The sequence below is a fragment of the Silurus meridionalis genome, chromosome 4 (assembly GCF_014805685.1).
Source record: "Silurus meridionalis isolate SWU-2019-XX chromosome 4, ASM1480568v1, whole genome shotgun sequence".
Classification (NCBI taxonomy): Eukaryota; Metazoa; Chordata; class Actinopteri; order Siluriformes; family Siluridae; genus Silurus; species Silurus meridionalis.
The window spans coordinates 36167963-36191319 of record NC_060887.1 but is presented as its reverse complement, the minus strand read 5'-3'; the positions used below and the strand labels follow the sequence as shown (position 1 = coordinate 36191319).

The window sequence follows — 23357 nt, the reverse complement described above, 5'->3', positions numbered from 1 at the left end:
GTTTAATAGACTGATGTCCGGTTGGAGCTGCCTGCCTTCTACTCCATCAGTCTCTGTTAGCCTGGAGCATGTGAGCAGCCATTACACACACACACACACACACACACACACACACACATACACGCGTGCACACACACACACACACACACACACACACACACACACACTGGCACAGGCAAGATCTGCTCAGTCATCCAGACAACAGGAGATGACAAGCCTTGAGGTTAACCCAGGAACTGCTCTTATAGCTGCTGTTTCCTCTTCTCTTCTCTTCTCGCATCTTCTCTTCTCGCATCTTCTCGCGTCTTCTCTTCTCGCATCTTCTCTTCTCGCATCTTCTCGCGTCTTCTCTTCTCGCGTCTTCTCTTCTCGCGTCTTCTCTTAGCTTCTCGCGTCTTCTCTTCTCGCATCTTCTCGCGTCTTCTCTTTTTGCATCTTCTCTTCTCGCATCTTCTCATGTCTTCTCTTCTCGCATCTTCTCTTCTCTTCTCGCATCTTCTTGCGTCTTCTCTTCTCTTCTCGCGTCTTCCCGAGTCTTCTCACATCTTCTCTTCTCGCGTCTTCCGAGTCTTCTCGCGTCTTCTCTTCTTGCATCTTCTCTTCTCGCCTCGCATCTCCTTGCCTCTTTTCGCATCTTCTCTTCTTGCTTCTTCTTGCCTTTTCTCGCATCTTCTCTTCTCTTATCTTCTTGCATCTTCTTCTCTTCTCTTCTCTTCTCTTCTCTTCTCTTCGCATCTTCTTGTATCTTTTCACATTTTCGTCTTCTTGCATCTTCTCTTAACTTCTCTTCTCACCTCTTCTCTTGTCTTCTTGCATCTTCTCGCATCACATTGCATCTTGTCTTCCTGCATGACAGCCTCTCACCTATCTTTTCTTTGTCCTTTTGCATTTTCTCTTTTCTCTCATTTCTTCTCGCGTATTTATGCGCTTTTCATCCTTATGCATATTTTGTGCATCTTCTTGCATTTTCTCTTTTGAATCATCTCTTTTGTATTTGCGTGACTCATTTCACATTTTTTCTTTATCCAACCTTTTTTTTGGTGTTTTCACTTCTTACTACTTCTCCTCCTTGTTCATTTTCTTGTTGAAAATGTTTTAGTTTCTTCATTTTTCTTTCTCTTGTTGTGTCTAGCATCTTCTCATCTCTCAGCAAATCTCACTTTTTTCCCCTCATTTCTTTTTTATCTCTCTTACCCCCATGCCCCCTTGCTGCTATCATCCTTCTTTTTTTTTTTTTTAAACGTGTCAGGAGCAAGTCATTTATTTATGGAGTAGGTCGCAGAACAAAGGGAAGGAAAGCAAAACTAAAGGGAATGATAGCACCCGGTTGATCCTTTGCTTATCCTATAACTCGTGGGCGGCCAGCCGGAGGAAAAGTACACAGCGGCGAGTGTGTGAGCGAGCGGATGCCAGTGTTTGTTTTAAATGAAGCCTGTGCTGCTGTGTACTGAGTGGCTGACAAAAAGCAAGTCCCATAGCCAGTTAAACTTGTTCACAGATACATTGTTCTGCTCAAAGACTTTTAGTCGTCTGTGGGGTTTTTGTGTGTGTGTGGACAGATTTCGCTATTGTTCTTAAATATTTTGTCTAGAGCACCCTTATGTACTAAGAGAGGAGCAAACTGATGTGAATAGAAACACACACTTCCTGTAAACTCCGCCTGCAAATCTTCTCATATTTTCACAATTGTGTCGTGTCGCTATCGTCATCTTTAGTTTGAAAAAAAAACATTATCATTGTAATTCAGCGTTTATCTCGTAGTATTATATATCGTAGGTCGACCGATTGTGGATTTTACCAATAGCTTTGTTGGATCAACCTATAACCAATATAGCCTATAGCCAATAACCGATAAATCAACCGATACTGGATAAAAATCAGCATGCGGTGTCGGCCATTCGCCTCTAGGGGCTGCTCTCGTAATGACAGCAGACCTTTTCGGCTGCTCCAGCAACAGACACAAGCCGGAAAAACTATCGGTACGAATCTTTGCCGATTAGTTCCAGCCAACCTCTGATATTTATTCATATGTTTTTGTATTGTTTTCTTTCTCCAGTTTATCCGTTGGACTTTTCCTGGATGCACAGCTGCTAAACTGTTTGCTCCTCCTCTTATTCTTCTGCAAATTAAATGGGGGAAATGCTTGACTTCCTCTCTTGATAATGCAAATGCTTCCAGAAGGTTTTGAAATTGTATTTTTTTCCATTTGATTTTATTTTTATTTCCGGGATCCGTCACGTTATGTGCTTTACCCTTTCATTTGCCCTCAGACGGAGAGTCCGGTTTTCCCATCAGGCTTGCTTCATAGAAACGTTCCCGATTTTTTTTTTTTTAACTGGCGGGTCTTCAGTTAACGCCTTGCTTTTGTTTGGGTCTGTGGATTTTGGGCGTTTTATACACGAGGAAGGCTTAACCCAGCTAAAGCCCTCTCATTGAGCACCTCAGACGCTCTTTCATTACAGTGGAGTAGTCATTGTGTCCAAGCTTCAATCCTGTTAGCGTAGGGCAGAGCAGAGATTTGGGACTCGCCTTCACCGGCTGGCGTCTGTAGATGAAGGGGAGTAAGAGAAGGGTGGCTGGCAGGACGAGGTGTGTGTGTTTGTGTGTGTGTGTGTGTGTCTCACACATTGTTACCCCTGAACAAGCTGGCCACGTGCAACCCTAATCCCCCACCCACGTGCTTCACATAAACAGCAGCTGTGTTTAGTTAAGTAAATGCCCCGTGGTGATTCAGTTCCTCACCAGGTTCCTCGCCCCCACTGCTTCTCGCTGTCATACTCTTGTGCCCACTGTGTTTATAATTTTGTTCTTGGCACACCTGCGCAGAACGCTTCGTCCAACAGGCATGTTAGTGAGCGGTGATTCGTGAACATGGCTGCTTTGGTGGACACGTCAGTGTGGGCTCCCTGTGAGACCAGGAGAATAAGGGATCATCATTTCATCTCCAGTGAGGAGAAATCCATCCACATCAGCCAGAGCAGGAGAACCTGATTTCACAAGACCTGCACATTCTTAAAGATCTTAAAGAGTCTTTCTCTCTTTCATTGTCTCTGTATGTCTCTCTCTATCTTTTCTGTATCTGTTCCTTTCTCTCTGTATGTATCTTCCTTTCTCAATCCTGTCTCATTCTCTCTGTCTAAGTCTTGTCTATTTGCCTTCTCTCTCTCTCTCTCTCTCTCTCTCTCTCTCTCTCTCTGTTGCTCATTGTTTTTGTCTATTTGTTTCACTTTCTTTCTGTTTCTCTCTGTCTGTGTGTCTCACTCACTTTCTCTATTATGCATTTGTCTTTCTTTCATTCTTTCTGTTTCACTCTCTATCTGCTGCTGTCTGAATCTCTATTGCTTCTTTTTCTTTGTCTCTTTCCCTTTGTCTCTACATCTTTCTTTCTTTCTTTCTTTCTTTCTTTCTTTCTTTCTTTCTTTCTTTCTTTCTTTCTCTCTCTCTCTTTCTCTCAAAATCTTGTCTGTCTGTCTATCTCTCTCTCTCTTTTTCTCTCTCTCACACACTCTGTCTCTTTTAATAGAAAAAATGTCAAACCTTCATTTTCTTAAACTAATGCAAACTGCTTTTCTTGTACACACACGTGTGTGTGTGTGTTCGTCTATCCATTTTAATGGTGGCAGTTAATAATCGATTATTATGACCATGTTGTGTTCAGTGTTGTCCTCGGTGCAGCTGTAATGATGTGTGTGTGTGTGGGACTCCCCGTGACTCTGTCTCTCCCCAGTGAACTGGTTTGCTTTTAAACTTTAATAGGCAGTGAAATGCCAGACGGGCCATTCTCATGTCCCGCTGGGCGTGTGTGTGTGTGTGTGTGTGTGTGTGTGTGTGTGTGTGTGTGTGTGTGCAGTTCTCTACTCATCTTTTGGTTTATTTGTCTTCTATAGAGACCCCCACTCACTGTGCTTTAAAGCAGTCTCTTAGGAGTGTTTGATGGGTTTCAGTGTGTCTGAGTGGACACTTGATCTCTGGTGTGTGTGTGTGTAGGTGTAGGTGTGTGTGTCTGCCTTGCCTGTCTGGACTTGTTCTCAGGAGACCTGAGGACTGGAGCAAGTCGCCACACCCAACTCTGTGCACGGACACACAGAGAGTGTGTGTGTGTGTGTGTGTGTGTGTGTGTGTGTGTTTGTAAGGTCATCAAATGCTCATTAGCCACTGCTTTATTCTAACAAGTGATTAATAGCCGACAAATGTTATTTGCAAAACACAAACGCTATACAAACTCACAGGTACTGTAAACACTTGCTAGGTTTGCCACACACACACACGCACACACTGCATCCCTGAGGAGTGTGTTTGGAAGGACATGGCATTGTGAGCAGATGTGGGGTCGCAGGTGTGTTTTCGTGTGTGTGTGTGTGCGCGCATGTGTGTGTTTTCACTTGCTTTATCCTTTCTTTCTCTCTCTCGCTCTCTCTCGCTCTCTCTCGCTCTCTCTCTCTGTAGTGTCTATTTTGTATCTAGAACAACTGTGACTGTTTTATTTATTTCTTTTTTTAAAGATCACAATAATCCCCACAGAAAGAAATGTATTTAAATCTTAATTTATTTGCGTCTCTTGACCAATGATGCGAGATGTTTACTTACTTTTTAATATGTACACCATAAACAAAACAACAATTCCTGGAACATGTAATGATAATTTAGTCTAATCAAAATTTTAATGCAGGGTAGTGCAGGAAAATGGGGATTTGGGAACTAGGAGATGGCAACCATGGGACATAGGTTATTGTTTGGAACTTTTATTAAAATTGTGAAAGTGTGAGGGAAATTTGCCGTCATTATCAAATATGATAGTTTCTAATTGAGATTTTGAAGAAACGTGTTTCGCTGATTTTGAAGAAACGGGTTCAGCGTTAAAAAACTGAAGTTCCCAGGTGGTGTTTTGAACGGCCCACACACCAGAGAATATCGAGGATGTTCAAGCCGCCATCGTGAGAAGCCCTCGTCGCATCACAATATGACTCTGAAATTCTCTTGACGCAGCACTCGCACTCTCACCATTCTTATGGTTGCAGTTGCCATTAACAGTGCTATTAGAACACAGTGAACAGGTGATAAGCGCAACAATGATGGAGCTGTTTTAAATGGACATTCGGTGTTGAGGATGAGGAAGGGTTTAAATTTGAGTCTGGGTCCTCTCAAGGGCTCTCCCTATCTTGGGGGGGTTTCCGCTGGCTCGGTCATTAGGGATAAACTCATAGAGACTTGTTCATGAATTTCAAATGTATATTTGTAATCCGTTTATTTATATCGAGCTGCTTTGGGACAAGAATTGTCAAAGGTACTAAAGAAATCAAGCTGAACATTACTACTATTACTACCTTTACTACTACAACTACCAGTCGGTTCAGTTCAGCTTTATTTGTAGAGCGCTTTAAACAGTAGACGTTGTCCCTAAGCAGCTTTTTAGAGAGATGTTGGTTAAGTTGGAATGTATACGTTTAGTCCCTAGACGTTTGTTCCTTTTAGTTCATCCCTAATGAGGGAGTCAGTGGAGACTGTGGAAAGGAAAAACTATTCTAAAAAGACTTCTATTATTATTACTATTAAGATTTTTTCTTCTGCTATTAATATCATTATTTCTGTCATAACTCTCTCTGGAAGCCCTGGAACAACGCTTATGTAAAACGAACTTCAAATCCACACAGGTATTTTGGTTAATGCTAATGCTCACGCTCTTTCTCTCTCTCTCTCTCTCTCTCTCTCTGTCTCTCTGCAGCTTTCTCTATCTCCCTGTTTGTGTTGTCTCTTGCTCTCTTTGTCTCTAAATCTTGCCTGTCTGTCTGTCTCTCTCTCTCTCTCTCTCTCTCTCTCTCTCTCTCTCTCTCTCACACACTCTGTCTCTTTTAATAGAAAAAAATATAAAATCTTCACTTTCTCATAATCTTCACTTCCTCATAACTATTACTATTGTTACTACACCGGTTACTTCTGGGAAGCCCTGGAATAACTCTTATGGCTACTGCTGGATGTATTTGCACTGCAATGTATTTTTACAGTAGTGATGCTCCTGATAACCAGAAAATAGACACATTCACTGTTTACCATCACATGTTTATTTATTATACCTGGTCCAGAGTCCACCTCATCCACGTTTCGGAAATAAGTTTTATACAGAAAAAAAACAAGGTTCTCACATTTATGTTTACAGCATTATCATAATGGGCTGTATATTAACTTCTCTGAAAAAAATGGTAGTTTTATGTGAAATCAGACATTGGGCACCCCCATGTAATCAAAATGGCGCGATTCTCGTTTCATAACACCTCTGCGAAGATTTGACTGCGAGATTGGTAGTCTATTCAGGCTCTTCCTATCGAAGAACCTCTAACACACACACACACACACACACACACTCATTTAATCAGGTTTCTTTTGAAAAAAATCCCTCCGAATGATTTCCACTGTCTGGCTCCTGCCGTGTTTTCTCCAGGACAGTGTGCTGGACTAACCAACCTGCTTCCCAAATGAATTCAAATCGACTCTTTCATTCTTACGCCGACACGACACGTTTTTCTATCTCATACGAAAGACAGCGCATACAAAAAAGAAGAAGCCCGATTCATTCGCTTTTATCCCTTTCGCTGATAGATCTGCCGTGTTCTACATTATTACTGTCAGTATTTCCTCAAAGCTGGAGTGAAAGCTATAAAACACTCAGGTCTTGTCTTGCCTGCAGCATCATCCCTTTCAGATGCCTATCTCATGAGATCAGATCGAATTACCCGCAACTCTGAACTGTAACAAAGCATTTGTTCCACGAGGATGAATCAAAAAAAGGGGGGGTTAGGGGGAACCACAGTTAATCACAATAAATTGTAGATACTATATTTTTCCGAAGCCTTTAACTCCTTTGTGGGCAATACACTGGATATAAAGTTGCTCCGAGTCTTTCTAGTTTTACTGCAATCGCTCGCTCTAACAGTCCTAAACTCTTGAGACGTACAGCGACTTAAAGAAAAAAGTGTGTGAGAGAGAGACAGAGACAGAGAAAGAGGACGGAATGGAAATTTCCCTCAGATCACTTCGAGACGCTGCTTTATCGGTTCACGCTCTCTCAGCAATTCAGCACCGTTAGCATTTCAAGGAGAAAGAGAGAGGGAAAGTGGGAGACAGATAGAAAGAGATATAGATTAGATTACATTACATTAGATTAGTTTTAATATGTATATACATACACATTAGGTGCAAAGGTACAGTATATATATCACAAATAATACTGTATGAGGTGCAAATTATCCGCTATGGCGACCCCTAATGGGAGAAGCTAAAAGAAGAAAAACATAGATAAACACAGAAGGGTGTGTGTGTGTGTGTGTGTGTGTGTGTGTGTGTGTGTGTGTGTGTGTGTGTATATATATATATATATATATATATATATATATATATAATATTGTGTGTGTATGTGTATATATATATATTGTGTGTGTGTGTGTGTGTGTGTGTGTGTGTGTATATACATCTTCACATCACACCTCATGTTTTCGACTTTTATCTATCAACCATAGTCGATCGAGCACGTTCTAGCGTGCCTTCTAATTTATTCCGCCACTTGGACGCCTCAGCGGCGGCATTAATGACTTCTGCGGGGTTGCTGTTTAAGGTGCACAGTTTGCCAATGCCTTAAATGTAAACGGAACAAACACTTGCCATTCCTGCCACTTGTCATGTAACTCCATTTGATCAGAGGATTGCAGTAATACTTCGAAACTCGAGGGCTGCAGAACCTGTTACGTTATGACGACTATAAATGATTCGGCGCACGCATGGAACCCGATACCTGTCTTACAGTAACAGCTGCCTGAAGAGTGATAAACAGTGCCATAGCTTTCTCTTTTGTGCTTTCTGTCCAGTTTGAGCCTAAATCATGGGTCCTAAAGAGGTTACAACTAGAGGTTGACTGATTTATTGATACCGATAGCTGGGCTGTATCGTACTTGCCAATAAGCGACTAATTAACCTATAGTTTTAAAATGGATACAGGATAAAAAACAAACACTCCATGTAAAATATTTCTGAACTTTATTACAAAATAAAAAAAAAACAGTACTTAATCATGAAAATGAAATAAATAGAAATATATGAATTAATAATTCATAATTAATAATGAATACATTATAAATAGAAGATAGCACTCTCCGTGCAGCACGCAATCTCATGTACAAGCAAACAGTGATTCGCTGTTTAGAGGCCGCTCGTAAAGGCAGCAGACCTTTTTAGTCGCTCTAACTACGAACACAGACCTGTATGGATTTTTTGCCGATAGCCAATCGTTCCAGCAATCAACTGTTGGTGCCGATTAATCAGAAAACCCAGGAATTGGTCGACCTATACTTACAAATGCTTCCCCAGCATTTCTGTATTTTAATGATAGTGTGGCTTTGTGAAATCAGGACATCAAAAAGCTACACGAATCTCTTCGTAATGATTGCGGCGGGAGTAAGCTCTGTTTGGATGCCAAGTACAGACTACTGCCACCTGCTGGTATGGGAGAGTTTGTTCTCTCACACAAGCGCAGAGCGTACAGGCTAGTCGGCTGTAGTCTCTCTGGTATGTTGATGAGCGACATTTTCCCCAGAAACAGTTGATGCAGGGCAACGCCACAGTCATCTTTCCTTAGAGCTACTTCTTTGGCGTCGATTTGGCGTGTCCCTACCTTAAACGTACAAGAGCGCACTGTTGTTCTTGCAGCACGGAGAGCGTGGAAGTATGCAGATGATGATGATGATCTTTAGAGTGGGTGTGGATGACAGGAAGAAAAAGCCTGAGCAGTCCCACACATTTGCACTACATAGTTGCCAACCGTGCATTTTCATATCAATATAATTGCTCGCGTCGTCACGGCTTCAATGTGCACGACTCGAAATGCTTCCCAAGACCTTCATTTATTTTTCTTTTCTTTCCCCTCCTTCTGTAATGAATAATACCCTGTTGTGATGGGTTCACAACAATGTAATTACACATTAAAAAAAAAAATGGCATAGAAGTGCCTGAAATTTCACAGTCAAGAAATCTGGATGACATGAATATGCAAATATGGAAATTAGGGCCACCGAGGTTCACATGCGATGGAGGTTCATACAGAAGTAAACTTGAGCAAATCTGCTTCGTGTTTTTTATTTTTAATAAAAAAAAAAAATTATGTGTCAGTCCAGTCCCTTTCAAATTAATTCAAATTTAAATTAAAATTTTATGTCACACACACATTCATACAGAGTATAACATACTGTATAGTGAAACACTTTTTACGATTGTCCGACTTGTGAACATGAAAGAAATACAATATAAGATAAAAAAAATTTATAAAAAATAATTTGTGACACATTCTGGATGTAAAAGCCCCTATGCTTCGGATAAAAAGTGTGTGTTCAGATGTTACATTTATGTTTACATTTGTGGCATTTGGCAGATGCCCTTGTGTAGGTATGAAGGAAGGGAACAGAGGTGAGTAAAGGGAGGAAGAAAAGGGAACAAAGGAAGGGAAAAGAAACAGCTATTGTTTATTGATGTACATTATCGAACAGTAAAAATCTTCTCATATCCCACCTTGTTATAAAGCTAGGGTCAGCCATGATACAGCACCCCTGGAGCACAGAAGGTTACGGGCCCAACAGTGGCAGCTTGGCAATACAGGGTCTTGAACCCCCAACCTTCCAAGCAGTAACCCAGAGCCTTGCCCACTGGGCTGCCATGCTCCATTAACTGTATGAGTATTTAGGAGCTGTGAATGGTCATGAAAACCCCAGGTTATACTGCAAGTTTATTTTCCTTTAATTTACCAGAGTGACTCACAAACGAGTGTTTAAGTCTCTATCAATAAATAAATTATAATACACATTTAAGAGAACACAGATTAAGAATACGATCAGGCTGTAAGATGTTTTGTAGGGAATGTGCTTAGAAAATAAAAATCTATAAGCAGAAGTTCTGCTGGAAGACCTGGGTCTTTAAATGCCATTTGTTTGGACATCAAGTAGATTATTGATTGAAATTGATCTCGACCACCTCAGTGCCAGAACAGAGAATACTCTTGAAGCAGGTCTTTCTTGTCCCCTAGGAGATAGTAGGACCAGTCGAGCAGTGGCGGATCAGGAGGGAGGCAGTGTGGTGCAGTGCAGAGCGAGGGAGTTTGAAATATTATATACAACCTGGACTGGTGTATAAATGGGTTTAGAAATGAATGCTCAAGGTAGAATTTAGCATTCCTATTGCACAAACATCGAGTTAATAACATCTGGCATCTCGGGTAGCCTGCTTACAATCCTTGACTGCACAATCATTAGGCTCTCAGGCAGGTGGAAAAATGCGACGTTTTCAAAAGGAGACTAACTAATTACCACATTTACACATTTGACAATAACTTTTATTCAAAGAGACAAAATATTTATAGAGAGCTTTTTTCCTGCTATATAGATTGTGTCAGCAGCTTTTCAGACATTTGTTTTGTTTGTGTGTTTGTTGTTTGATAAGGAGCTTGGGAGACTTAAAATGAAGAGTTTTTGTGCTTTCTGAGTGTTAGATCCCAGATCATTTGGGTCCCAGGATGGCAGGCCTTCCTACAAGATATTAGACATGTGAGGCCTAAGAATGAGAGGAACAGAAGTCTTTTGGGGTGTAGGATGGTTGTTGCAAGAGGATGCATGTGGATACCATGATGGCTGGAGGAGGAATTAGAGTTTGCTGTGGCCTTGGGCCGAAAGAGCTCTAACTTGCTGACCTCAGGTGATCAATAACTTTTTGATCTTTGAATTTTAGGAACTTTTAGGTCTCAGGATGATGAAAGCAGTAGTTTGTGGCCCTATAGGTGGCAAGAGCAAGATGATGTGAGCCTCAGGGTTTCAAAAGGAGGAGTTTGTGGACCTAAGCATGGTAGGATGAGTAGTTTATGGGCCTCAGAATGCTAAAACGAGTAGTTTCTGGTCCTTCAGGGTGGCAAGAGCAGGAGTTTGTTGGCCTCAAGATGGCAAGAGCGGGAGTTTATGGGCCTCAGGATTGCAAGAGCAGGAGGTTGTGAGCCTCAGGATGGCAAGAGCAGAAGGATGTGAGCCTCAGGATGGCAAGAGCAGGCTTTTGTGAGCCTCAGGATGCAAGAAACAGAGTTGGGCCTTTGTAGTCTTTCTTGTATGCTGTTCATTTTCTCTTATTTGTGACTGTTTATCATTAATATTGGTCTCTTGTTGATCTTTGGATGGAAATAGGCAGTAAACAAACAAACAGGGGGAAAAAAAATGAATTAATGCTATGCATTTCAGTCAAGTGAGCAGAAGCCTAGAAACCCCCACCTATTGATCCAGTCCTCCGAGAGAGCACTGACTAATCCCTGCTCACTCACACAGTCCCCCTCTCCACACTTTCCCATTCATTCACTTACTCCTCCATCTTCTTCCTTCCTTTGCTTTGCCTCATGCTGATTTCTAATTAATCATGTTACATTGTTCTGAGCTTTTAAGTGTCTCAGAGCTAATTTGGTAGAACTGAACTCTGGGAAAAGCGAGAAAGTGAAACAGAGTTGTGTGCACAGGGTGTCTTGGGTAGTGATGGGGGTTTGTACTCTTTCAATCTTATCTCTGTTTGGCTCCATCCTATTTCAGAGCCCTCAGATAAAGGCTTAAACAGCTGATCTCTCTTGCTTCAGTGCACTTCAGAGACAAAGGGAAGAGACTGAGAGAGACATGCTAGATATTGTTATCTTCTATATAGATCGGTGCTTAAAAATAATATATGTTACCCAGTCAATACATGCGGAAAAGCTGAAAATAAAATCCTCATATGAACGTAACATTTACACACATACACATTAGGGGTGTAACGGTACACTAAATTCACGAAATGCAAAACACAAAATTGCTTGTTTTTTTTTTTTTCTTTTTTTACTGACCTCATTTATTATTATTAAAATTTGTGAAAATCAACCTTTGCATATTTTAAAACAATTTTAAATAAAATGGCTGTTTGGTTTAAATTAAATATACACAAATTAAATCAGATCAAATTAATTCAATATTTATTATATTCATTTAATTAAATAATCAATTAAATAGGCACTGAATAAGTAAATTAAATTAAATAAATGGAAACATTTAATTAGTTTACATTAGTTAGACCCTATTTAGGTAATTAGTGTGTGTGTGTGTGTGTGTGTGTGTGTGTGTGTGTGTGTGTGTGTGTGTGTGTGTTACATTTAATATTTAATTTTCTAAAAATATTATCTACTTATGATCTAATATATGTTCAGCATACTTAAACAAATGTCTCCATTTAAGAAACGTTATTTATTCATCCATTCAATTTATTTCTGTATAAATCATTATTTTCTTTCATCCTTCATTCATTCATTCATTCACTCCCTCAATATATGGAATTTTTAGGATTTTCTCCTTTTAAGAGAAATTCTTGAAGCTGGACATAAAATACAAAAGAATCTATGGAGCTGAACTGTTGTAAAAACGTTAAAGATGAAAGGAAGTGGCAGCGATTTCATGCATGCGCAGTACAAATTGTGTTTCCGGTATGGATCGAGTTGCCACAGTGACTTAACGCCGTTCTGCACATAAAAACAAGGATTGCATTCAGTACACATGTGTACCATACTGAAAGTTCTGTAAACGAAATGGTTCAGTACGAATGTGTGTACCATTACACCCCAAGCTACAGAAGTATAGGTACACCTAACCAGTGACACATGTGAAAAAATATTATTAGCATAGACAGACATATATTATTCAGGCACCCAATTGCGAATGTGCTCTGTCTTATTTGCGTGAACCTTTTTACTGGACACTTTAATGTAAGGTCTCAAATTTCAAGTGTTTAAATATATGGGTAGGGGTAGCTTAATGGTTAATATGTTGGACTTTTGGTCAATAGGTTTTGAGTTCAAATCCAACCAATCAGTAAGCTGCCATGACTGGCCCTTGTGCAAGGCCCTTAACCCTCGACTGCTCGTTTGTATGAATGACATAAGTCGAGCTCTGGATAAGGACGTCCGCAAAATGCCTTAAATGTAAAATGTGGGAAGTGGTAACGGTTTAAGTTCAATTCATTTCAATTTATCTTTATTTGTATAGCACGTTTAACAATGGACATTGTCTCAATGCAGCTTTACATTGATATAGAGGTTATAAAGTTGTATAAAAGAATGTGTAAGTTAATTCCTAAGTTTGTCCATTATAATTGTCTCTAATAAGAGAGCCAGTGAAACCTTGATAGGAAAGGGACCCAGATGCAAAAGGGAACCCATCCTTATCTGGGTATCACTGAATCTCCATTTGTTACAGTTTTATCATTGTTGAGGTGTACTGTTCAGTGCTTAAATGCTGAACTGTTTATGCAAACTGTGGTCCTGAGCCACTGAGCAAACTCATGAGCCACTGTAGTAGAATGTTAATATTAATTAAAGTCCAAATCCATCCTCAAAGTTCTTGAGTTGCTCAGTAACTTCATGGATCTTTAGTTGAAATGGAAATTGAAGAGAACTCCATCCAGAGGCAGGGTGTCAGGAATACCTGGGCAGAAGAGAAAAAAGGATAGGAACACCGGTCACTGCATTTTTAACTCAACAGAGAGAAAGAGACAGATAGAGAGGAGAGAGGAGGGTTGACAGGGAGAGGGATGACAGTTTAAATCCCAGAACTTGCAAGCTTTCACTGCTGGGCCCTTGAGCAAGTTTCTTTACTCTCAACTGTTCAGCTCTATAAATGAGATCATTGTTAGTCGCTCCGGCATAAAGGCATCGTCCAAATGCTGTCAAGGTAAATGTGAAAATATGTGAAATACACTGTATGAATCGGACAAATTATGACATCATATATATGAATTGTGTGTGTGTGTGTGTGTGTGTGTGTGTGTGTGTGTGTGTGTGTGTGTATGTATGTATATATATATATATATATATATATATATATATATATATATATATATATATATATATATATATATATATATATATATATGTATGATGTGTGTATATATACGATTGTTGCATTGCTGTGAAACAAATTATTTGATGGTGTGTGTGTGTGTGTGTGTGTGTGTGTTTTATATTATATATATATATATATATATACACTCACCCTGTGCATTCTTACAGTCTTGTGGCTCCAACATTCAGAAGCTGAAATAAATTTTCCTGTCAGAAATTAGAAATGGAGTTGTGATTTGATTGAATAAAGCTGACCATGTTGCCCGAGGGCTCGCCGGCTGCCAGATTAATGTTGTTTTCCATCTGTTTTGCTCTAATTTGTGGCGCTTTTTTTTCCTCATGCATCTAATTGCCTTTGCTCCTTCACACTGAAATCGAGAGCTTAAAAAAATACCGAACTGAAATATAATGAAATATAAACACTCAGAGTTCCGGAGGTTCAGCACACTTACTGCAGTGTGTGTATGGGTAATATGTTTGAGCTGACAGGGTTGATTAATCCAAAACTTTCCCAATTCCCATTAGAATTTATATTTGCTTCATGACAACAAATATTGCTGCTATAAATCACATGGGGAAATTAGTGCTCAGAATTGTAATTCTAGAATGATCTAGAATGTTCTCAAATATTTATTCACAATTGTTTTATTATTTTTTGGGTTTTTTTTTTTACTGTGATTTGTGAGTTGTGAAGCCATTTTAGGAGGTTTTATTATTTATCATTTGAATTTGAAATATACTTTTATATGACTAATAAGGGTTCAGATCATATCACTGCTCCAGTAAAAAATAACCCAACACTTTCTATACTTTTACCTGAAGATCGAAAGTTTCTGTAGGTTTATTTTGTTCAGGAATATAAACTAAATGTACTCAAGAAATTCTCTTCAAGATACAACTATATATTTTTAGTGCCTCTTGAAGTTGAAGTTATAGTCATGGCTGAAACAGGTTTTCCACTCATGCTGAGTTCTAAGTAAAATGTCAGAAATGTATTTGACTGAAAGAGATCATAGTTATGTTGGGTAAAATTTCATTTTTGTCATATATCACAATATCTGAGTAAAAGATAACTAACGAATAACAAAACTATTGGTGTTTTTTTTTTTATATTATTATATCTGCTTCTTACAATCTTTGAAAGTAGCACTAAGTTAAATACATACAAAAATCTACACATATCTGTTATTTATTGCATACTTAATCATACACAGGACAACATGTAGTGAATTGCTTTTAAATACTGATTACCTAAAATGAAATAAAAATCAATAAATAAAATAAGAAAAATAATTCAAAGAAATTGCAGTGTACAATGAAACACACAGAGAATTACAGACACACAAATAGGGGCAAAAATAAATAAATACAATTTTAAAAACACAAAATATATTTTTCGGTTTGTGTAAGCAGCATTCAATAATTTTTTTTTTTTCATTCACAAATGAGAAGCAAAATGTGAATTACTATTCCTTTGCTCCTTAATTTATTTTCAATTGAAGGCAAAAGAAAAGACAAAAATGCATTTTATTGTTTTTGAGCACACAAAAAGAAACAAATGATTTCTGTATTCTTTTAATCACACACAAGATCTGACAATAGCAAATATAATCAATAAATGGCACATTAATTCCAATCTAACATTCAATCCTAATCTGGAGGTCAAAGGGAATTTCACTGGTGGGTTTTTTTTTGTTTGTTTTTTGGAAAAAAAATGTCCATTCTGTGTCCATTTGTCCAAGTTATTAATAATATAATACAAACTAGGGACGATATTCAGAGATTACAGGTATTCTAGTAGAACATGGTGCAGGGTGGAGTAGGGTTGTTCTGCAATGAATGTCCTTGGGTTTTGTGTACATGCTGCTGAAAAGGACATAGTGCTCCATATGGATCAAAACCAGAATGAGTTTTGGGGAAAATGGAAAGTTTGGTGTCAATAGGCAGTTGGATCTCAAAACAGAGGACAACTTCACTAAATACAGGAAACAGCTAAATACAGACTGTGCCTACTGTGTATAATCCGTCATCGTTGGACGAAGCCACTGGTAGATTATGCGCTGAAGGTTGATAGGTTATTTTACATCCGGGTTGTTCAAGAAACCCACAAACCCAAATAACTCCTAATAAAATATGTCAAGGAGCTTTTATAGAGCCCTTATTTACATCTTGAGCAAAATAGTTTTTATACATGGTCAAGCTGTGTTGTATGCACAAACCTTACATCATCATGAGAATATTAAATAACAATTTTGTGAAAATATCTTCACTTTTAAGGTCATGGGTTCAAATCCCAACACCAACAAGCTGCCACTGTTAGACTTTTGAGCAAGGCCCTTAACCCTTTATTGCTCAGCTGAATAACTGAGATAACTGTAAGTCGCTTGGGATAAGGGCCTTTGCTAAATGGCGTAAATGCAATGCTATAAAAAATGCATTTGACACACAGTCTTTCTAAAAGATTTCAGTGAGGAGGAAAAGGTGAGGGATTTAGAGCTCCACGATGAGAAGGCCTTACCTCTGTTTATATGAGAGAGTCTTATATCAGAAACAAAATGAGGTGCATGTATGACACGCTTTAACGCTACAAGTCGGCTTTACTAACGTTAATTATTACCGAATTCGGTTTTTCTTTTCAACACCCCCCATCCCCCAAAAAAACCCATTCCATCCCATCCCATCCTCTTTAAGTCTGAAAAGAAATTTGAAATTAGAAAAGCCTAAATCAAACACTGGGGCAGGAAGTGATGCACAGAAAACTTAAAATCATGCTGTTTATGTAGCAAAGAAATAGTAATGAGTTATATGTGCATGGTTGGGGGGGGGTTCAAAATGGCAAATTGGAAAAGATTATATGAGAATGACACAGAGGGCAATAGAAAGAGAAAATGGTCATTTCTGATGTGCAATAAAAATGAGGAAAGAAATCTCAACAGTGAGGTGGATCATAAGTAATATGGTACTGTATAATACTACTTCTTTTAATATTTACCCTACTTTTTTATAAAAACTCAAACATTCGAGAATCTTCTTAGCTGCCAAAATGAACAATGATTTGTGCTTTTTAAATGTCTCGTTCCACATTCAGTCCATATTTGCTGTTATAAGAACCTCCGCTCTTCTGGGAAGATGTTCCACCAGATTTTGGAGTGTGCTTGTGGAGATTTTGGATTATTCAGACACATTAGAAAAGTCAGGTACTGATGTAGGTGAGGTGAGGAGGCCTGGGCTGCAGTCAGTGTTCACATACATCTGCACATTCAGCAGGGTTGAGGCTCAGAGCTCTGTGGTAGGAGATCTTTCACTGCAACCCATGTAAAGCACATCTTCATGAAGCTGCCATTGTCATGCTGGAACAGGTTTGGGTCTACTAGCGTTCTAAGTGAAGGGAAAATGAAAGTCTTCCACATCCAAAGACGTCCTATACAGCTGTGCACCTCCAACTTTGTGGTAAGAGTTTGAGGAAGAACCACATACGGGTGGGAAATTCAGGTGTCTACTTGCGTGTTTACCTGTGTGTACTTGTGTGTCTATTTGCGTGTTTACCTGTGTGTACTTGTGTGTCTACTTGCGTGTTTACCTAGGTGTACTTGTGTGTATGTGCCTGTATGTCTACTTCCATGTCTACCTGTGTGTGTACATGCGTGTCTACCTGTGTGTCTACTTGCGTGTGTACCTGTATGTCTACGTGTGTGTGTACCTGTATGCACATGCCTGTCTGTGCGTGTCTGTCTGTGCCTGCACCTCTGTGTGTGTGTGTGTGTGTATGTGTGTGTGTGTGTGTGTGTGTGTGTGTGTGTGTGTGTGTAAAAACATTTTGACAAGCTCTCTGTAAATGCTGTTTGTGTGTGAGGTGTGAATGCATGACACATTTTGAAACCCAGTTTGTAGTAATAATAAATCATGTGCTCAGAAAACCTTATTTTGTTCACCTGCAGAGACATTCTAAGAAACCTTTTTTTTTTTTTGCTCTGTCCTTAGCCAGGCTCATGGAAATGAGGTTATGTATATTTAATACCTGCCTGTTAGTCATATTATACTACAGAATCATATTAATAAGCTTTCCTACTCAGCACTGGTTTATTTCATGATAATTCATCAAATAGAATACAAAAAACATAGCTAACTGACTCGATGGTCATTTCTCGTATTATTAGTAATGTTAGTTTAATAAATGAAACATAGTGCTCTCCATTAATATTGGCACCTTTAGTAAATTGTTTTCATTGTTTAACATTTTGATTGTTTAAAAAAAAAAACCACAACAAAAAAATGTTAGGGTCGGATCTGAATCATAGTTAAATATTTGTGTGCCACAATTATTGGCACCCTTATAAATTCATATTATGTATATGATGGGTAAAGTCAAGTATATTTGAAGATATTTTGTATTTTGTTTGAGTACACCTGGGTGAACTAAATGTTCAACCATAATGTTTCACAGGGATATAATTATAAGGTAACATATAACTTAGTCATTCATCATGATGGGTAAGACCGATGTGATCTATCAGAAGGTTGTTGAGCTTTAGGAAATAGAAAAAATGGACACCTGAACAGCCTAACGATCCATTAAGTTACTAAGAACCTCAAGAACTTTGAGGATGGATTTGGACTGTAATTAATAGCAACAATCTGCTCCAGTGGCTTAAGACCACAGGTTGCATGAACATTTCTGTGCTTAAGGACCCATCACTGAACAGTGCACCTCAAAATTGATAGAACTGTAATAAATGGGCATTCGGTGTTGAGTCTGTTTCCAAGGTCTCTTCATCATATCATCTTAGGGAGTTTTTTCTTCACCACCATCATCTCTGGTTCACTCATTGGCAATAAACTAACAGGGACTCATTTATGAATTTAAAATGTTTATTTATAATCTGCTTATTCCGGTAAAGCTGCTTTGGGATAATGTTATGTTAAAGGCGTTCTAGAAATCAGGTTGAATTGAACTGAACACAATCTGAAAATAAATTGAACATGTTTCCCTTACACTAGTTTTGTAACCGTATAAAAATAAACATCTTTCTCTGACGTCCTTAGGTTCACTTGTCCGTTCTGCCAAACGGATAAAGCCGTGATCTAGTCACGTCTTCACTTTCAAAATATTGAGTGTGTTATCAGGGCAACTTTTCCACACACAAACCGAACAAAAACATCCCTGCGAGTACAGTTATACAGTTATACAGTTATATAAACAGAGTGTCTGAAAAATCAGAAAGCAATGATTATATATCTATATATATCGAGTTTGCTCAACAAATTTCCATTGCTTTCTGACCTCTTTGCCATCTGTATCTTTATAATGATCTTAATAACTTAAGTTCATAAAAACTGCTGGGGTTTTTTTTTATTGATGGCTATTTTTCAACAAAAAGTCTTGAAAAACTCTACACTTTTTAACTTCATTTTTGATCATCTTTTGACTTTTTTGCCTGATAAATTTACTGTAAATATATATATATATATATATATATATATATATATATATATATATATATATATATATATATATATATATATATAATATTATGGATATGCGATATGATTCCTATTAGGATGCAGTGCGATCCGATTTAGATTTTCATTCAGCGCACTGCAAAACGATGTGAAATGATGCAATGGAAAAAAAAAACGATGCAATGCAATTCAATTCAATATGGTACAAATAGTTCGTTTTTATTACTTTGGCCCAGACAGACAGCAAGTCATCAAACAGTTTAAAGACGAGAAATCGATCTGCGTATTAAATATCGCTCACAAATTATTGTTCACTCTTTAAATAATAAAAGTAAAGAAATGCAAATGTTAAAAATACGTTAAATATTGTAAAACCGTGCATCGTGATACAAACAACAACTTGTATCTGATGCACACAATATATATATATATATATATATATATTTATTTTATTTTAAATTTATTCTGAATAATTCCCTTTTTTTTATTCAGTGTCTTTTTGTTGTTGTTGTTGTTGTGGTTGTTATTTATTCCTCACCCTTTTACTGTGAAGCTTTTTTACACTACTTAATTTTACCCCCCACCACACACACACACACACACACACACACACACACACACACACACACACACATTTTTCATGTGAGTTTCAGTTTTTATTTTTCAAATCAACAATTTTCTGACTAGTTTTTGACCATTTGACATATTTTGCTTCAATAAAATAGAGGTTTTAAAGATTTCTTCATATTTTCACTGCAAGAGTAGGTGCTCGGCATTGCCGGCCTTGTAATGGGATATTGATAAAAAAGAAAAACTCATTAAAACATCTACAGCTAATCAGCAACCAGCTACTGGTGTTTTGGTTTATTTACTTATTTTTTCCTGCTGTAATGATCAGATGTACGTGCAACACACGTTATTTATATCCGGATAGTTCGGAATCTTTACGCTGTTGTTCGGTTTGGTTGCAGTGTCTGTGTTGACGTACATCTTCAATCGTTAATTTATTGATATATTTGATTGTTTGTTTGTTTTACAAGATCAATCTCAAGCCAATTACTGATGTACCCATGTAAAGCATATCTTCATGGAGCTCAGGGTTTGCATTGTTTTGTGGTTTGTGTCTAATAGGTGAATTGAAGGGAAAATGTCATGCTATACAATCCTGTACCTTCAGCTTTGTGTGTGTGTGTGTGTGTGTGTATGTATATATATATATATATATATATATATATATATATATATATATATATATATATATATATATATATATATATATATAAATTATTATTAATATTAAACTATTTTTTATTGGTTTTTATTATTTTTTATTTTTTTTTAGAAAGATTAGCTTCAGTTAAACATCAACAATTCAGATTCTTTGTCTGATAAGTAAAGGAAAATGTGTACATGGCCCATTAGTAGACTGATTTATCTATTTACTCTTTGCTTTCTGTCCGCTCTTTTAATTTGAATAAATATAACAAGTTCTCATCAGTCTAAATCTGGCAACCCTACAAAGCTTTTGAAATAAACGGGACGCTAAGCTGCTCATTGATGCAGGAAAAAAGTGGCAGAACTGAAGAGTACAACATTTCAGTCGGAGTTCATTTTATTATCCCTCTTTTCTAATGCAAGTCCTAGAAAGTTTGTCTGAAAGCAGCAAGACCCAAATAACGTGTCATGGAGACGATGAGTTTGCGCTACGTGTCACCCTACACGTGTTTGTGTTTAAATGAAGCATGTGGCCGGTGAACAGGACTATGCAGATTTTTGCTGCATCATTCACAAATAGATGACACATTTGACAAGAAATAAAACCTTAAATAGGTAGCAAAAGAAAAGAACTGGTCCACAGGTAAATGAGACGAATCGCACAAAATCATTACAAATATTCCAAAAAATGTAAATGTGTTAAGGTAAATTTTTCAAGTTCCTTTGTTCTTCAAACTTTATTTACAAATTTGACAAAGATAAATATTTAAATGAGTATTTGAGCATTTCTCTTTACAGCTCAGGTGATTGTTTTGTTTCATCATGCAGATATTTTTGTTAAATAGATAAATAAATTAGGAAAAAAAGTAAGTAACTAAATGCATATAAATGTAAATAAATGTTAATTATGTAGGTTTAAAATTAATATATTCAAATACATTTGAATAATTCCAATACCTAAAAAGTAAAATAAATAATTACATTAAAATATTGATTTAATGAAATAGGTTAAAATAAATGGTATAGATTAAAATAGAAATGAATTAATACAAATAACATAATTTTAAACGAATAAATCAATTAATTCAATATATTAAGATTAAATCATTTTAATAGTTCAAAATAAATAAGTATATAAATGAATTCATATATGTACATTGAAATTATTAAGTTCGCTAATTAGAATAACGAGTAAAAATAATTGTTCTTCTATTTTAATCAATGAATTAAATACTTTAAATTAAATGCATAAATCAATAACCGAAATAAAATAAATTTGTCGATGGATAAGGCTGATAAATAAGATGGATATTTCTGTATAATTTGTGAACGAGTAAAATGCGAGTGCAGTCCGCATCAGGCCCGAGGTTTATTTGCTGAAAGAGCTGGACAGGGGGAGTGACCGCTCCGGGGCTGAGGCATGGGGCATCTGTAGCAGGTGCGAACACACACATTTAAACGGTTCAAGATGTTCTTTACGATCGTGTTCACATCCAAGAATTGTGCCCTTGAGTACAGCAATTAACCTCCGTGTGTTTCCCTTCGGCTGGCCATATGTTCAGCTACATCTTCAGCGTTTTTTACTAAGACGTTAACCAGTGCCCCTTTATTTCATCTTTATTCCACAGCTTCGTTCAAGCCTTCTTTTTTCTACAACTGTAGCTCTGATGTTAACACAGACTCAAATGACCATGTTAATCCTTTCTGTTGAGGAACGATAACATTTCCATAGTAACTATTATACAAGGACCTGTAAGTTTAGGACTAATAATAAACAGATTCAGTAAACCTGTTGAACAAAATACAGCATCTAATTGTGTATTTTCTAACAGTCAGCAGTGTTTTCAGAAATGTGTGCTGTTTGAAGTTTCCATGTAACCTGACATGCTGTGTTGTGTTGAGTTTTTTTGTTTGTTTTTTTGATATTATGATCTTTATGTGAAAGAGAAAACGCCTGAGAACAGGATCTTGTTTCGTGGGATATTCAGCGAAATTAAATGTAACTATAAACAGATAAAAATTACAATGTGTCGTCAAAAAGGTAAAGGTACTAAACATTAGCTTGCTTCTTGTTTACTATAGAAAAACACTGCAGTGTATTAAGAAAATATGGATCTTAAAAGTCGTATGTGGTTCTTCTCCAAACTGTTGCTCCAAAGTTGAAGGCACACAATTGATGCAGTAGCATGATTTTATTTCTTACTTGAACTAGGAGACCCAAACCTGTTCAAGCAGAACAGTGCCCCTGATAGTTTTATGAAGATCTGCTTTACATGAACTGGAGTGGAAGATCTCCTGCTATAGAGCTCTGAACCCTATTGAACACATTTAGGAGGAATGTAAACGCTGACTGCACTACAGACCTTCTCACCTCACCTACATTACTATCCGACTTTACACGCTTGTTGCTGAATGATCACAAATCCCCACAAAATCTAGTAGACCATCTTCCCAGGAGATTGGAGGTTATTATAAGAGGAAATGCGGACCGAATGTGGAATGGGATGTTCAAAAAAGCACAATGGATCATCAAACTTTTCCTCATATAGTGTGTTATGAGTATTTAAGGGGCCTGTTATAACAGAGTGGACTAGACTTGTTGGAATGTGAACGTTGTTTGTAACTGTAGCACTTTGTTTTTGGTCTGTTCTTGTTCCAGAGTTTCCCGTCAGATGAAGGCTGGCCGTTTGCCAAGTACCTGGGTGCGTGCGGCCGCGTGGTGGCTGTGAACTACGTGGGTGAGGAGCTGTGGAGCTTC

The 23357-nt window shown here is 37.7% G+C and overlaps 1 protein-coding gene across 1 annotated transcript in view; it reads left to right on the top strand.

Annotated features, from left to right (window-relative positions):
- dipk2ab (divergent protein kinase domain 2Ab) overlaps window positions 1-23357 on the top strand; it is a 49999-nt gene that overhangs the window by 18844 nt on the left and 7798 nt on the right. The window contains exon 3 of the mRNA XM_046848212.1: window positions 23259-23357. This exon is cut by the window's right edge and continues 205 nt beyond it. Coding sequence (XP_046704168.1) covers window positions 23259-23357 — 99 coding nt within the window. The remainder of the gene's footprint in view (window positions 1-23258) is intronic.